Genomic DNA, 15,015 nt, shown 5'->3' with positions numbered 1-15,015 from the left:
AGACTGTATTCATTTTCTTCTACCCGAATGCCATTAAACTACTGAAACAAACAAGGCAAAGTGAACAAGCTGACCATAGAAAGGCTGTATTCTTGAAGGGAAAAGATAGATAAAATCAAAGAAACACCGAAAATCCGTAGTGACCCCTAAGAAAACAAAACAGAGAGTGTGAACCGCCTACTAACTGGTAGAGCCCTCCCCATGACTTCGCGAAAGTCCGTAAGAAGGCGTCATTCCCTCATCAACGTCATAACATCCCCACGGCTTCGGCCCAAATTTGACTGGGAATCACTTCGAGCCCTTCTCCTTACCCGTCTCCTCTTCCTCCTCAGGCTGAGTAAATGCGCGAAGAATGGCCATTCCCTCATCAACATCATCAAAATCCCACGGCTTCAGCCCAAAGGACTGCATGAAATTGGTCCAGCTGCCGTAGCTTTTGACAATCGCGCGCTCTTCGGGGGTGAGGGGTGGCTCTGGTCACGGTGCTTGTGTTAACAGGAAAGTACAAGTCTGTTCCTGGAGGTGGTAAATCATACGCAGGGCATCGGTGGCAGGCATTGTGAAGGGTTGAGGGGATCAGTCCCTGGTTGGAGTTATTTTGGGTCTGTGGGTGGTTTTTTTGCTTGGGGATGGATGGAGAATTATGGAGAAGTGAGGAGATGAGGGGGAGTGATGAGGTTGGGAACTTGACGGGTTTGTCTAAGTTCAAGTTGGCACCAGATGGGCAGCGTCAGGTGATCCCCATACATCTACAGTTTACCAGTAAACAACAAGTTCCAAGGTTACAAGTTGCATCAGATTAGATAATAAATATTGGATTATTGATATCAAAATTGCAGCATCTCTCGCAATGCTACCTAGTATATACAGCTTGACAAGGTCAAAGCTTCAAGTTGGGGTTTCTATAGTGCCAACAAGCTAAGAAGCCCTGGAGCTTGGACCAAGTCACGACCTTCCAGAACACGCCAAGAAGCTTGTATATCAATCTATAATATAGTAGTACCATGGGGTTACGTAACTATAGCAGAACAACCTATGGTATGAATCTCATGACATACTGCATACTGCATAACATCCCGAGAGCCCTGCAGTATATTGTTATTCAAGGCTTATCGGATAATGGGGTCATGTCACGGTGCGGAAATGTACACCGGGCCACGGACAGATTTAAGTTCATGCCAGAACTTCAAGCTTCCGTCCTTCCATCCATGTCATTGTTAGTCTCTATATTAGTACTCTGCAAATATGTTAGCCTAACTATCTCGAGTGGCAACACAGTCATCCCGAAATCGGACATCAAAGAGCTGCTCCGCTCAGCTGACCCCTGCTCACAATGACTCACAGCGGAGCCTTGAGGTATCAGTGGCGAAGTACCCGAGGGGTAAGTGCAGCCTACGCGCCCAATACGAGCAAAGCTAAAGAAAGAGAAGAAGAGAGAAAGAAACGAAATGAATCAGAAAGTGTACGATTGGCTATCCTTGCGAACCTTTTCCGAAAATCCGGACGAGGCTCCGAACCGATCTCTTCACGCCTAAGGCGCCCACAGCGCCAGACCAGAGGAAGTGGAGGGGAGGGACGAGGTTGAGACTGCTGTAGCACAGAATTTGTTTTGATTGGATGGCCAATCACCGTATCACCAAATCCTCACCACCCATAAATAAGCCTTGAAATAAACAGGAAACCGTTCCATGCCCCCACACACTCCATACGCAACAAAGCAGACATGTAAAAAAAAAGTTTGAAAAAAAAAATAAAAAAATAAAGAAGGGACAAGAAATAGAGATGACGAGGGGACGGACCAACGTACATCGTACACATTCACAACAGTGAACCCCCACCAGACCCGTAGGCAAGATGATGGGACGACTGCTGCATGGCGACCGAGAGCCCGGATGGAAAGGGAGAAGAAGAGATAATAAGGGAGGGGGTATGTACAAGCAGAGACAATCCGGACTCATTCGATCGCCGGGGGATAAAACCCAGGACAAGAATGACAAAAAAAGACGGGCTTTTTCTAGTAACCTCACCACATAGGAAAAGGAAGAGACCGTAGCACCGATTAAATCAGTTCAAGTAGTCCGCACGAATGCTCGGGTTCAGGGCGATCTTGCGCGCCTCACTGCCGCAGCAGGCCCGTTTCATACCGGCAGGACCTGAGACTGAAGGGCCATGGGCCATCAGAAAAGAGGTTGCCAAGTGCCCATCGGGTAGGATGGATGATGGAACACCAGAGGCGCCTACATTAATCAGATGGCGAACGTGGTTCTGAAGAAGCATATCGTCAGAACCGGTGCGCCCGCGCTTGCGACATTGTCGGCGCTCGGTGGTTGCACCGGAGAGCTCGCACAGACTCTGTGCTGCTTCGCTGAGGCTGGAATCCAAAGAGAACTGCGACAGATCCGGTGCGGAGCCCATCGCGCCCGGGTAGTCGGGCGAACTGTAGAGATCGGCCAAGGCGCTTTCGTCGATCGGCGAAGCGATAGCCAAAGTCTTGCGACTTTCCTTGAGAGAGTTGCTAGTACAGCGTAGAGTTGCCTTGACAGCAAGTCGTGACGGAGCGGGGGCACCCGTGCCGGAAGCAGTAGAAGAGACCGATGAGGAGCGGGAAGAGCGCGACGACAAGGTCGACACGTCGGAAACCATGGAATCGGGCGACGACGCTGAAGATGTTGACCGAGCCAGAGAGGACCGGCGGACCGTTGCGGGGTATCCATCGAATGACTGAGCCCGAGGGTAGAACGAAAAAGGCGGGCGCTGATCCAAAGTGGATCGCGCCATGCCCATGTTCTGCGCCTGGGACATCGCCGTACCGATGGAGGGGCGACGGGGACCACATGTTGCCGCGTTCGCAGCAGGAGCGCAAGCAACATGGGTTTGGGGGGTCATCTGGGGGGGTGGGCAGCATCTGAGGGCGCGGGAGAGACGGCATCGGGAGGTTGACAAAGTCCATCCGAGAAGTCGGCTCCAAGTTCCGAGCCAAGCTACGCTGGCAGGTAGGAGTCTGCTCGCGCGAAGTCGATCGGATCGACTCGTTGCTCGCTGCGCAACGCGGAGAGGGAGATTCGGCCAGACCCAAGTCCATCCCACCCATCGCCGAGACCGGGGTCATCGGTTCCGAGTCAACAAGATCCAACTCCGGAGTCAGCCCGGGGAGGACCGTCCGCCAGCACTGGCCCTCACTGGCGGGAGGACCACCGGCACCGGGGGTCAGCTTGAGAACCAAGTCGGTCCATCGCTGGAAAGTCGCCTCCGAGATGTGTAGACGCCACCCAACTGCTTGCAGAAACATCAACTCATTTTGGTTGATTTCCAGGGTGTTCAAGCCCGAGATCTTACTCCAAGCACGGGCGGAGTAGTTGCGGTCCTGTAGATACTTAGAAGCGAGAATCAAAGCCGCCAGAAACATCCGGCGACCGCACTGCATGGCCCGGGTAGCCGACTGATCCCGAGATTGTTCCCTGGTGAAGTCGTTGCAGGGCACATGCGGCTTGATCTTGATCAAGTAGTAAAGGGCCACCTGCAGAGTACTATAGCTAGTGCGCGACCGACGAAGAGTCTCTTGGATGAAAGTCCGGAGAGGCAGGACGCCTTTCGAGCCGGTCGCGGCATCACTGCGGGATGCCGCGGCGGAGAGGGGCCAGATGTTTTCGACGATTTGCGACGCCGTATCTTTTGAACGAGAATATTTAGCACGAGGACATCCAACAAGTGCGGATCATCCGACACGACTTACCGACGAGGTTATCGACGAAGCTCACCTTGCGCTCCGACTGACGAAGCAGACAAGGTGGGGGACGCGCGCCGGGGCCGTTGGCCGCGACGTTAGTGCGCCGGGGATGCGTACGCAACTCCGGCGGGACCGGACCGTCAATCTTGGGATGAACTCCCTTGACGAAGGCCCGGGGGCATGCGACCGAAGGTCTCGTCGCCTGTTGGTTATCCACATCATTCTCCCAAATCACATCGACCGGGTTAGTGGCGGTGGAAGAGATGGAACTCTGAGAGGCATCGAGGGAGAAGACGGAGGAAGACGAAGAGGAAGCGGACGAGGCGATGGAGGAGGCATAGGGGTGAGCGTGGGACGCTTTCGAACTTGGGTTTGAGATGTGAAGACCCAAGACGTCCATCCCCGACATCTCCGAAGACGCGGAGGGATTCATGAAGGACCGAGGGTGATTTTAAGTGATCGGACAGGAGTCAAGTCGCGAAGAGGGAGAGGGAGAGGATGATTCGATTTGATAGCGTAGTGTCAAGATACCGTTAAGCAGGGAACCGGGAACGAAGGCCGAGGAGACAGGAGCCGTCTTTGCGGAGGCGACGGCAAAGCCTAGAAGTTGATATGCGCCAGGTTGAGGTAGTAAGGTTAAGTGGAAGTGGACACCGAGATGGCGGTGGGTGGGGGGGAATAAGAAGGAAGACGAGAGGGAATCAAAGTAAAAAGTAAGAGTCACAAGGACAAGAGAAAGAAGAGGCAAATATTAATGAAGAAGAGAAGAGGGAAGGAGTAAGATAAAGAAGAGTCAGGGACCGATCACACCAGTGTTGAGGCTATCCCCGAAAGTGGCGAAGATGACTCGAAGGGACTGAAAGCAGCAGGCTTAGACAGTCACGATCAGGCGGGAGTCGATAGCGGCAACACGGGCGATCGGAACGGAGGACTCAGTATACATTTTGAAATGAAGAAAGATGGGGAGAGACAAGGCACCTAACGGAGCATGGACAGGCAGACCTGGGGAAGGGCTGGCTGTTCAGGCAGTCGTTGGGTGACTAGGCAGAGGGAGATAAGATGACCAGGAGGGTCCAGGTCCGGGTATCGGGGGGAGTGAGGTGGTGTGGTGTGGTGAGGTGGAAGTGGAGGGTAGAGTAGTGAGTGGTGAGTGGTGAGAGAGAGAGTGGTGAGAGGAGGAGAGGAGAGGAGAGGTGGTGATGGAGATGGAGATGGGGAGGAGTCAGAGAAGAGGTTTTTCACGTTCGCCCACGGGGTTGACTAAGAGTCACTCGAGGAAAGAGCGACTGGGAGGGGAGTGGCGGGTGGCGGGTGGGAGGCGGTGTTCTTTCCTTTTCCTATTATTAACACACCGTACTATAGTAAATAGTTACTACTGTAGTATATATACTAGATACTATGGAATAATAGTATCTATTATCTATCATCTATCATCTATCATCTATTCATCATATCTATCTCTATCTCTATCTCTATACTATACTATCTCTATACTCTCTACTCTACAGTGCACTCCTATGTACTAAGGTACTCCGTACCTACACTGACTCATCGCCGAAGCCGGCTTGCCACCCGAGCCAATCACAGGGGTTTTCCCGGGGGAAAACCCCCCCTGAAAGTCCACTCTGATTGGTTCAACCCAGATTACCCGCTTCCCCATTGGCGCAGTCTCCGATTTGCTCCATGGGGAAAATCAGAATCATCTGGTACATTTGGGCACTGCTACTGGCACTGGACTCTGCCCTTGGACTGGGATGACGCACTGGGCACCGGCACTGCCCAAAAGTACTTTATTTGCTATTCTAGGCAGCCCACAGGAGCACAAGGCGCTTATTCGGTAGGCTGCCAATCATGAGCCTACCATACTCTGTCCACACTAGTTACTCCATACTGTTGTCCCTTCATTGGTACTTTGACTCACAGTGGCAACTTATGACTCAAGCAGATTCTGATGAGCACATGGCCACCCTACCTTACTCCAGTACTCCATACTGTATGTAGTTACATATTCTATGTACCCAAAGTACCGTACTCTGCCCTGCCTCAAGGAACTCGGCTATGCAAGCACCTCCTGCAGTACCCGAACCAGTCCCTGCACCTCCGCCTCTGTTGCCTATTAGTCTCCACTATGATAATTTTGGTATACACTGCTTTTCCAAGAGGCTGGTGGTGCTGGTATACCCCCAGGGTGCTAGTAGTACAGGAGTACTGGTATAAGAAATGGGCAAGCACTCACCACTGTTATAATGCAAAAAGCTGACCCTCACCACCCCATCTTCAACATCCTCCAACCCACATACCTCCTTCAACAGACGATGGCTGTACATGTGGCCACTCCGGAAGCCAAACGCCGATCGGGCCTCCACTGCCTCCACCAACGCCTGACTCCCCACCCCATCCACCGTAAAACTAATCACTGGCACCCTGACCTCCTTGTTCGCTGACCGGTCCCCAATCACCCGCACCCGACTATCCGAGTTCAAAAACTGCAGTAGGATCGCCTGCAGTCGTTCCTCGTGCTGAGCCATCCCCTCCCACGTCTTGGCTGCGGTGGGCCCAAAGTACTCCACCACCGCCGGAATACTATTCGTAAGCTCATAGTTGGCCGACGCCAGGTTGAGCTTCAAGTCCAGGCTATCAGTTGCTTTAAAGAAATGTCCCAGTGACTGAATCTCCTCATGGACTCGCGACGAGGCGTATAGTTGCGCGATATGCGGGCCGTAGACCTTGTACCACGAGAACGCCTGACGAGAAGCGGGGGAACAAATTAGTCTTAGTCCATACTACAAGTAGTAGATGATAGGCCTCTGATGAGGCAGGAGGCAGCAGTACACAGCAAGGACAGACAGTAGGAACAACTCACATAAAAGTCAACATCAAGTGCCTGCACATCAACCTGTCGATGCGGTGCAAGAGCAACACCATCCACGCAGAGAAGAGCCTACACAATCCCTCCACAGGAAATAAATCAGCCCTCTTGTCCAGTCCTCTTTAAAACTCACCCGATCATCTCCAGGGTATACATAGATACAGATACGTACGCGTGGGTGCATATGAACTGCATCGGCGATCTCGCGGATCGGACTGATGGTACCCGTGATATTAGACGCATGGGGACAAGCGACCAGTCTAGTCTTATCTGAAAGAAGGGTCTTCAATTCGCCCACATCACACGTTGGGTTGGTCGGGTTGGACGATGCCCAGAACTTCAATGTGAGGCCGAGGCGTTCCGCGATCCGGACCCATGGTGCCGTGTTGGCTTCGTGGTTGAGTTTCGAGACGATCACTTCGTCGCCGGGTTGGAATTTCAGCGCTGTCGAGAGATTGTGCAGGAGTTGGGTGGTTGAGACGCCGAGGTTGATCTGTCAGTAGTTAGTAAATCATTGCATGTTGAATTTCAAGAGGTATGGGTGTCTAATATCTAGCTTCCAAGGTTGGTGGCTACTCTTGGCATACCTCTTCTGGCTGGGCGTTGATGAAACTCGCAGCACTCTTATATCCGTTTGAGAATCCGGCCGTAGAGGCTTGAGAGATCTTATATGTTGCGCCAAGCTGGACGTTGGTGTTGATCAAATACGAGCGAATGCTGCCATGGTCCAAATTAACATCGCATGAACATACTATACACAGAGAAAAAGAATGACTGACGAATCCACGACGGATCCAAGGACCTGACTTCCACCTGTTCAAATTCAACTTAGCAAATCATATCCCTTCAAGTTTCAATGTTGACCAAGGCTGCATGGGTAGTTTATATCTCACCTGCATTGTCCATAAACACCTGTTCCTGCTGCAGAGCTGGGAACTGGGCCCGCGCAGCTTCGACATCATAAGTAGCGGCCATTTTTAAATCGTCTAGTAATGAATATTCTTATTTAATCGAGTCGGGAGTGGAAGTTGAAGTTGCAATTGAAGTTAGGACACGATGTCGTCTCCGCAGAGGGGAGGGGTAGTGGATCTACGTGCCAATTTGATAGCGGAGTTACTCCGCCGAGATCAATGCCCACAGCCACATGAGTAATGGAAATGATGAAATGCACGTACATCCGGCTACCAGTGCTTTTCTTTAATTACTAGTAGTAGAAGTAGTGTTATTATATTATATGGCGTTATTCAATATTCGAATGACATTGAGTTCATATCAAAAAGTTGATTTTTCTCATGAAATGGCCTCGATGTAGATCGATTCTAGGATTCTTAGTACGCAATCACCACGGGCACCGCCTGATTTATACTAGAGTACTGACAAGGGCAGTGTGGACTTTGAAAACTTGTACTTGAAAGCAGGCCAACCTGGAGAGTATCCTGCGGATGAGAGCGTCGGATGTTGATTGAGGAGACCATTATCTGCATGACTGAGGCCGGCACTGGACCCTTTGCTCATAATACAAGTAGGCCGAGCCATTTCAATGCGTATCTACAAGTACTGCCTGTCTCATATTCACCTCCTCGTGGAGACCTCGGGATATCCGCCAGCCTGAACCGAATCGATCGGACTCGGCAAATTGACGCACAAATGGCAGATACAGAGACACAATCTACAAGTCAAACTGATAGCAGCACATATAATGCGAAATCATGCTTCAATCGGGTATAAGTGGTATAAAATCCAAAGCCAAAAGAGCCCACATAGCAGATAGACAAGACAAGAACCCCGAATCACCCACAGACACCACAAGGCATATCAAAGCAAAGCAAGCCAGGGAGCAAGCCAGGGAAGAAAAGAAATCAGGAAGAAATAAAGGTTGGATTTCCGAATATATCATCGCGACCGAGCTCCCGCAGCGACTCCCGCACCACTCGCATTGGTCGCATCATGTACAACACAAAGTAGATATTTCCGATCCGGCACGACAACAATCTCATGTTTGCGCGTGCGCATCCGCAACAGTTTCACCTCATCCTCCTCTTCGCGATCCGCAGAGTCTGGATCGCCATCTTCGCGCGGGGTACTCGTCCCATTGGCGTATACATTAGGTGCGCCCTCTAGGGTCGGTGTAGCGCGCTCATCCGCCTTGCCTGTCGGTCGTGAAAACGATATACCAAGGGCGGAGGCACTCGAGACGAAATTAAAGATGTGGGCTGCCAGCGTCTCTGCCTGCGAGGGCTGGTATGTGGAAGGGGAGGGTTGGGCTGGAGAGGACGGTGAGGAGTCTGTGGGAGGTTCGGTGGTGGGCGGGGCGATCGGGGCTGAGCGAGGTGTGTTTGTGCCGCTTTCTAGTGGTGCGAGGAGTCCGGTGCTTTGGATGATAGATCCATCTTTACGGGAGAGGATGAGGGTGGATTGCACCCCTGGGCGGGAGGTGAGGTGGGAGAGCAGCGCAGTGACATGTTGGGGCACCTGCTGCGAGCGCTGGAAAGGGTTATCCTGTTAGCAAGGTAAGGTTTTGTGGATCACAGTGGTGTTCAGAAACTTACCTGGGGTGGATTGGCCATGGTTGGTGCGCGGGGAATGTTTTAGAGGAATGAAGAGCGGCGTAGAGGCGGCGATCGGTGGTGGGTAATGGGTAGGTTTAGCAGGATGTGGTGGATCTCATCGCAGCGAGCTGATTATGACAAGTTATCGTAAGATATTAGACTAGACTAGAGACTTGAATTGTAAGTGACAAGTCTCTCGGGGTGGAAATTGAATTGTCTCGTCGTCGCAAACTCGCAACTTCAAGCGATATCAACAATGATGACTCAGCGGATCACATGGTCTGTGAAGTATACCAAGACAGAGACAACAAATTCAATGAACAAAAGGATACGCCGTATTGGATTACAGCAGGTGATTGTAGCTTTGAAAACCAAAAATAGTCAAAACACCGAGTCTTCTTACCGCGAACTCCAGAATGGCATACTGGTACCAGTAGGGTTCCACTAATGAAAATTGGGAGGAAGCCGGGTTTATGGGCTCTGAGCATTGAAAGTAGAATCGAGTCAATTGAACGTTAACGCGGCGAACTTTCAAGTCAAAGTACCAGACAAAACGGCCTCTCTGCTCTTGCAAATATCGATGAATATGTTGCGGAGTCTCAAGGGAGATGAGCGAGGGAGGTAAGGAAGGACCTAGGAGGTCGTAACTCGAAGTTACTATCTACACTGAGCCACATCGTCACCACCATGTCAGGGGATGAAAGGAGAAGTGTCATACAGGATAAGAAAATCCCAGGGGTATTGTGGCCGAGGTTGGAAGAATCCCGGCAAATCGCCAAGGACTACTGTCTTTTGGACGGGTTCGACTCGATACTTGAGTCTTTCGAAACTGGACCCGAACAAAGTAAATTTGATGGGGAGGGCAACCTTGGAAGGAGGAGAAGACATGGCGGCAGATGGAGATCATCATCAAGGAGATACCTAGGTACCATGGGAGGAGATGTGGATTATCCCATTTTGCTTTGAAGTTTCCGATTATTGCTATTTCCCCAGGCGAGCCGATGAAGTTGCTGTTGTAAATTGAGACTAAAAAGTCAAGTCAATACCAACGGCTTCTTCAATACATTGAGGTACATTGAGGCACATTCCATTCCTAATCAACACAGCCGATCTTAGAATGACATACTAGTCGAATGGTCATGATAAACTTCTATAGTACCTACTAAATTTCCCTACAGTCGTACCCAATCAAACGAAATTTTCTGCAACATTGATGTGGATTTCAATTGATTGCCGGTTTTTGTGAAAACACAAACCGATCCTCGTCTCATGAGTAAAGTACAGCAATGCAGTAGATAGCCCGGTATCGATACTACCTCAAGAGTATATGAGTCACGGTATGCATTGTAGACAAGACAAGGCGGAGTGGAGTGTTGTCGGAGAAGCAGCCTATCAATTGTCTTGCAGCTCCGGGGTTACGGCGCTGACATCGAATCAACTCCCGTCAATTCCCGTGGGGAGGGAAATCACCAGCTTTAAAACAACACACGTCTCTCGCCCTTCAGTTCGTACTCGAAACGCTCATTCAGCCCAAAATATTACTACCACTATGACAATGGCAAGACCACGTGGACCTTTCGTTTCTCTCCCTCCGGCTTTCTTGCCGTCGAACCTGACCGTCCTCACTGGGCGAACCATTACCCTCGAGAAGCTTCAGCCAAAGCACGCCAAAGACCTCTTCAATCTCGTTGGTGGCGAGGAGTCTGCCAAAGCGTCCCTTTGGGACTACATGGGCGATGGTCCATACGCGCAGCTAGAAGAATTTGAGAAAAACATCGCAGCACGGTCGGTCTCTCTCGATCCATTCTTTTTCGCAATCATCGATAAACGCAGTTCAGTGCCTACCTCCGGTAAGCCTATCGGATATCTGACCTTGATGCGAATTACTCCCGAACAATGGACTGTCGAGATTGGAAATGTCATGCTTTCGGCTGCACTTCAACGCACAACCGGTGCCACTGAAGCGTTTTATCTTCTAGCACGACATGCCTTTGAGGACTTGAACTATCGGCGATTCGAGTGGAAGTGTGACTCTCTCAATTCTCCGTCGCGCAAGGCAGCTCTACGACTGGGATTTACTTTTGAAGGTGTCTTCCGACAGCACATGGTGGTAAAGGGCCGGAGCAGAGATACGGCCTGGTTCTCGATCGTGCGAGATGAGTGGGATAGTAGTGTCAAATCTGCGATGGAGAAATGGCTACACGGAGAGAATTTTGATGAAAATGGCAACCAGAAGAGAGCGCTCCAAGATTATAGATCGGAATCTACAGCAAACTGAGCGCCACCGGAGTAGGCTTGCTACAATTTTTATAGAGCTTGTCGCTAGCGTGATGCAATGCAACAGCGACAATCGAATTTAGAAAATAGAATGATTTTTCTAATTTCCCAATAATCAGACATACTGAATTCATTCTTGTTTGAGTTGAAGTTAAAATAAATAGTGAAACGCGACATGATCTTGCAGAGACGTAGGGTTTAATTGAGCAGGACCAACTGATCATTACGGGGTATATTCGAGACACAATACTACTACTGATGTTATAAAACACTAAAATCAATGTTCTACATAAAAATGCAACAAATTGGCGAGTCGCATTTGGTACGCTCAATTTAACGCTGCGACAGACATAGACTAGCCAAAATGCGTTTAGGTGATGTACCCTATACGAGACGGGACCGTTAGTCCTTGTGTTTTGTTTTGCTTAATTATAACAGCGAATCGGATTTCATGCCTCAATTAATGTATGCATTATCTATCCTAGAAAGCGTCAAGCTAATCAGTCCAGTCCCAGCTCCTTTTGTCACCCCTGTCCCATCTTCGCCAGCTTCGTTCGACGATACCTCGATATGGACTTATGTCAATGAAAGCAGCAATGTTGCCAATAGATTCAAAGATTTCATTCACGGAACTTCTATCATCCTGGTTGATGGCTGCCAAGCCAAGACAGAAAGCGGGAACGAACAAAAAAGGTGAAAGCTCCGAAGAATCTAGATTCTCGGTGCTAGCCAGACCATTCCGAACCGCAGATTGAAGCTTTGCATCCTGAATTCCGTTGGGGTGAATGACCAAGTATAGCCATACATACAGTGCTGAGACACAAGAAGCATGTAAATCAGGGTATTCTCCGTTATCAAGAGGAGGTTGAGGTTTCAACTCATCAAGGTCTCTCCATATCTCAACTGCGTTCACAATCAATCGCGATGCTAAGTTTGGCAGTGCTTTCGAATTGATATGAAGAGAGTAGATCTTCTCCATAATATCTGAGAGGCCATCCTCAATGCCAAATGTAGTCTCCGCTCTACCATCAGGCTGAAAGTTCTCTCTCGATATAGTAGGAAGCTGTGATATGTTCCCAGCAGAGATTTCGTGCAAGCTAGAGAGCCTGTCGACCCTCTCTGTAAAAGCGTAAAGAAAGATGTACTTTTTGTTGGAGATGAGAGACATTTCAATTCAAGATCCGGATTGCGAGCCCTGGAGGGGTCAAAAGATTTCGAGCTATTCACGGAAGCGGGAAGGGTAAAAGAAGATAAAATAGAAACCAGGGTGAGACTCATTCTCGGAGAGCGCTTCCGACTTTTTATAAAAAGTCATCGGTGCAACAATCCTTGACCTAGATCAGTCTTTAACACAAAAGCGGGATTCCTTGTAAAATCACTTACAATACAAACCCACCTCGGTAAATAGAATATGTTCATTCCGCGACTTTGTTCAAGGTTCACCCTTTAGTTATCCGCGGTGGATAAGATCTCACTATACCGTGGGACTATAGTATACAAAATTGCCCGTGCACAAAATGCCTGACAAAGTGGACTATTCCAAGTGGGTTATATCTAGGAGAAGCAATTTCTTTTTTCGTACCGAGATCTATTTAATACGTACACAGGGTGTAAACCATCTACAAACAGACCATTTGAATACCAACCATGGCGATCTCGTCCAGCTAACCCCTGCAACAATATGGACCGAGCTTCATTTCATTGCTAGCCGCTCTAGCCGCGGTATGCCGACGCTGCGAGGATCCACTGTTGTGGTAAGGCTGTGGATACATCAAACGCCACCTCCACAATATGCACTGACTCCAGACCACAAAAGCGAAGTAATTACGCAGCGTAGTGTGTTCTGTGCTTTGACAATTTCAACAGTTGGTGAGTGTAACCAGTTTTCACTCGAGAGTCAAAGGCATCCGGGCTCTAGACAAAAGTTAGATCCCTAGCTTGAGTATGTAACAGTGTCCTCAAGCCTCGTCTCACCTCTCTATGGATCGGTGTTGCCGGTACCACTCCGAGGCAGAAAGTCCAGTCGTGTTCTTAGGTAATACCAGGAATTCTGTGAGTAAAGTACTTGAGGCTGTATACAGTCGGGACCCACTTCCCACGGCCCCGACAAGTGGATGTACCTTGGAGAGCTAGCTAACCAAGATAGGCCAACGGGCAGAGGGGCTGTGAAAAGAAAACAGTAGAATTTTGACGAAGGATTGTGTGCAAAATCACATAGGTCCCACGATTTGACGTGTGTTTATCAACGGGGCAATTGATCCAAACCGAAGTGGTATGTAATTTCTAAGAAAGGCAGAGTTATAAGTGCGAAGTTCTTCCGATTCCAGCGGTACTTTTTCGTTCTTGTATGCAAAGTGCCCAGGTGGGCTTTAAGGCCGTGATCATGGGTATCTGTGCCCAACATGGTCTAATAGTAGAGCCAGAGCCTTAGCTCGGCTTTTGGCCGCCAAAAGTAGTCCCGAGGACTCTTGCGGGGCGAAGCCTTGTCTCTTGGAGCTGCTGCGGGGCTAGTCACATTCCAGTGCTCGGTTTGAAATTTAACTTACGATACTTTCGCGCCCAATCCGAATGGTAAATCATGTTAGACGTTTTGTGAAATACCCCTTTTTTACCTTTCAACCCAGTAATTTGTGGAAAGCCAAAATATACATTACAATCAACTAGCCAATCACCAAAACATTCAGCAATTTGAAAAAAGCAACCATTCCGAGTCGCAAGACATATTGGTACAATAGAGGCTAATGCACGTCAGAATATGGTACTAGTGTGTTTCTTGACAAGTATGAAGTCACCTACTTCCAAAGTTTTTAGTACTACTTAATCAAGGCCCTCGGGTACTCTCGGTTTTATACTTGCAGAATTCTTGGGTCCGTATGACTTCCGAATCTCTCTTGCGCAAGAAATAATGCACTAACAGAGGGGCCTAAATTTATGGCCATCCTGGAAGAATCGGGAGAGCATTCACTTCAAGTTGTAGCTACTGATAGGACCAATTTGGTACATAAAAAACAAACACTATCAGCAAGCTGAATACGACTAGCACTCCCTGTTTCTTTATTTCAATGTTGCTATTTCCTACTAGCAGTTGCTAGTGGTGTTAATCCCCGGCCCTCTTTTCCAACCAGGGCTTCCAAGGTTCAAGTTCTTCAAGTTGGCGAGCCTCACCGCCATGCAGGTTTATAGTAGCATAGTAGTATTTGCAAGAGACAGCCCAACAACCTCGGAACCTAAGAAACTACTAGTACTAGCCTTGAACGACAACAATGAAAAACGACATTCCGACTAATCATACCAAGGTAGCGGGCGAATAATAATATTCGAGTCTACGGAGCGGTTCTACAAGTTTATTTCTCGGTGGGCCTATCTTCCTGAGGTGGGGCGGCATTTCCTAAACCAGCTGGTATCAAGCGCGCTGTCTGGGCAGCTTGAAGGGCAGCTTGAAAGGTGCCATACGAAGAGTCGAGCCCCAAACTTTGTAAAATAAAAGTAATTAGTAGTAGATACACGATATTTCTCCCAGGTGGGGCCAGTTTTGAGATCTAGTTCAATTCGCCCTTTAGGTGTTTGTCGGCATGCCTTGAATGTTAGTTAAG

The 15,015-nt window shown here is 49.3% G+C and overlaps 6 protein-coding genes across 6 annotated transcripts; 1 reads left to right on the top strand and 5 right to left on the bottom strand.

The window, feature by feature from the left end:
• Positions 1–288: 288 nt before the first annotated feature.
• N7533_003316 (uncharacterized protein) lies at positions 289–558 on the bottom strand (the record flags this gene model as incomplete). The annotated part of the gene is made up of 2 exons (XM_057099966.1): positions 289–473; positions 537–558. The coding sequence occupies 2 exons, from the start codon at positions 556–558 to the stop codon at positions 289–291; spliced, it is 207 nt and encodes a 68-aa protein (XP_056965102.1).
• A 1,506-nt stretch (positions 559–2,064) lies between these two features.
• N7533_003315 (putative G1/S-specific cyclin Pcl5) lies at positions 2,065–4,160 on the bottom strand (the record flags this gene model as incomplete). The annotated part of the gene is made up of 3 exons (XM_057099965.1): positions 2,065–2,515; positions 2,568–3,669; positions 3,734–4,160. 3 exons carry the CDS (start codon positions 4,158–4,160, stop codon positions 2,065–2,067), a joined length of 1,980 nt encoding a protein of 659 aa, XP_056965101.1.
• Positions 4,161–5,783: 1,623 nt separating this feature from the next.
• N7533_003314 (putative aminotransferase) lies at positions 5,784–7,571 on the bottom strand (the record flags this gene model as incomplete). Its single annotated transcript, XM_057099964.1, has 7 exons — positions 5,784–5,833; positions 5,964–6,471; positions 6,591–6,668; positions 6,730–7,089; positions 7,184–7,313; positions 7,376–7,409; positions 7,490–7,571. 7 exons carry the CDS (start codon positions 7,569–7,571, stop codon positions 5,784–5,786), a joined length of 1,242 nt encoding a protein of 413 aa, XP_056965100.1.
• A 918-nt stretch (positions 7,572–8,489) lies between these two features.
• Positions 8,490–9,163, bottom strand: N7533_003313 (uncharacterized protein; the record flags this gene model as incomplete). Its single annotated transcript, XM_057099963.1, has 2 exons — positions 8,490–9,080; positions 9,146–9,163. The coding sequence occupies 2 exons, from the start codon at positions 9,161–9,163 to the stop codon at positions 8,490–8,492; spliced, it is 609 nt and encodes a 202-aa protein (XP_056965099.1).
• Positions 9,164–10,694: 1,531 nt separating this feature from the next.
• Positions 10,695–11,423, top strand: N7533_003312 (GNAT family N-acetyltransferase; the record flags this gene model as incomplete). Its single annotated transcript, XM_057099962.1, has 1 exon — positions 10,695–11,423. The coding sequence occupies one exon, from the start codon at positions 10,695–10,697 to the stop codon at positions 11,421–11,423; it is 729 nt and encodes a 242-aa protein (XP_056965098.1).
• Positions 11,424–11,918: 495 nt separating this feature from the next.
• On the bottom strand, positions 11,919–12,590 carry N7533_003311 (uncharacterized protein; the record flags this gene model as incomplete). Its single annotated transcript, XM_057099961.1, has 1 exon — positions 11,919–12,590. One exon carries the CDS (start codon positions 12,588–12,590, stop codon positions 11,919–11,921), a length of 672 nt encoding a protein of 223 aa, XP_056965097.1.
• Positions 12,591–15,015: the final 2,425 nt, after the last annotated feature.

This window comes from Penicillium manginii (genome assembly GCF_028828005.1).
Source record: "Penicillium manginii strain IBT 31320 chromosome Unknown utg000002l:1.0-5564898.0:1.0-5567710.0, whole genome shotgun sequence".
Lineage (NCBI taxonomy): Eukaryota > Fungi > Ascomycota > Eurotiomycetes > Eurotiales > Aspergillaceae > Penicillium > Penicillium manginii.
The sequence above is the reverse complement of the archived record's forward strand: the minus strand, read 5'-3'. Positions and strand labels throughout refer to the sequence as shown.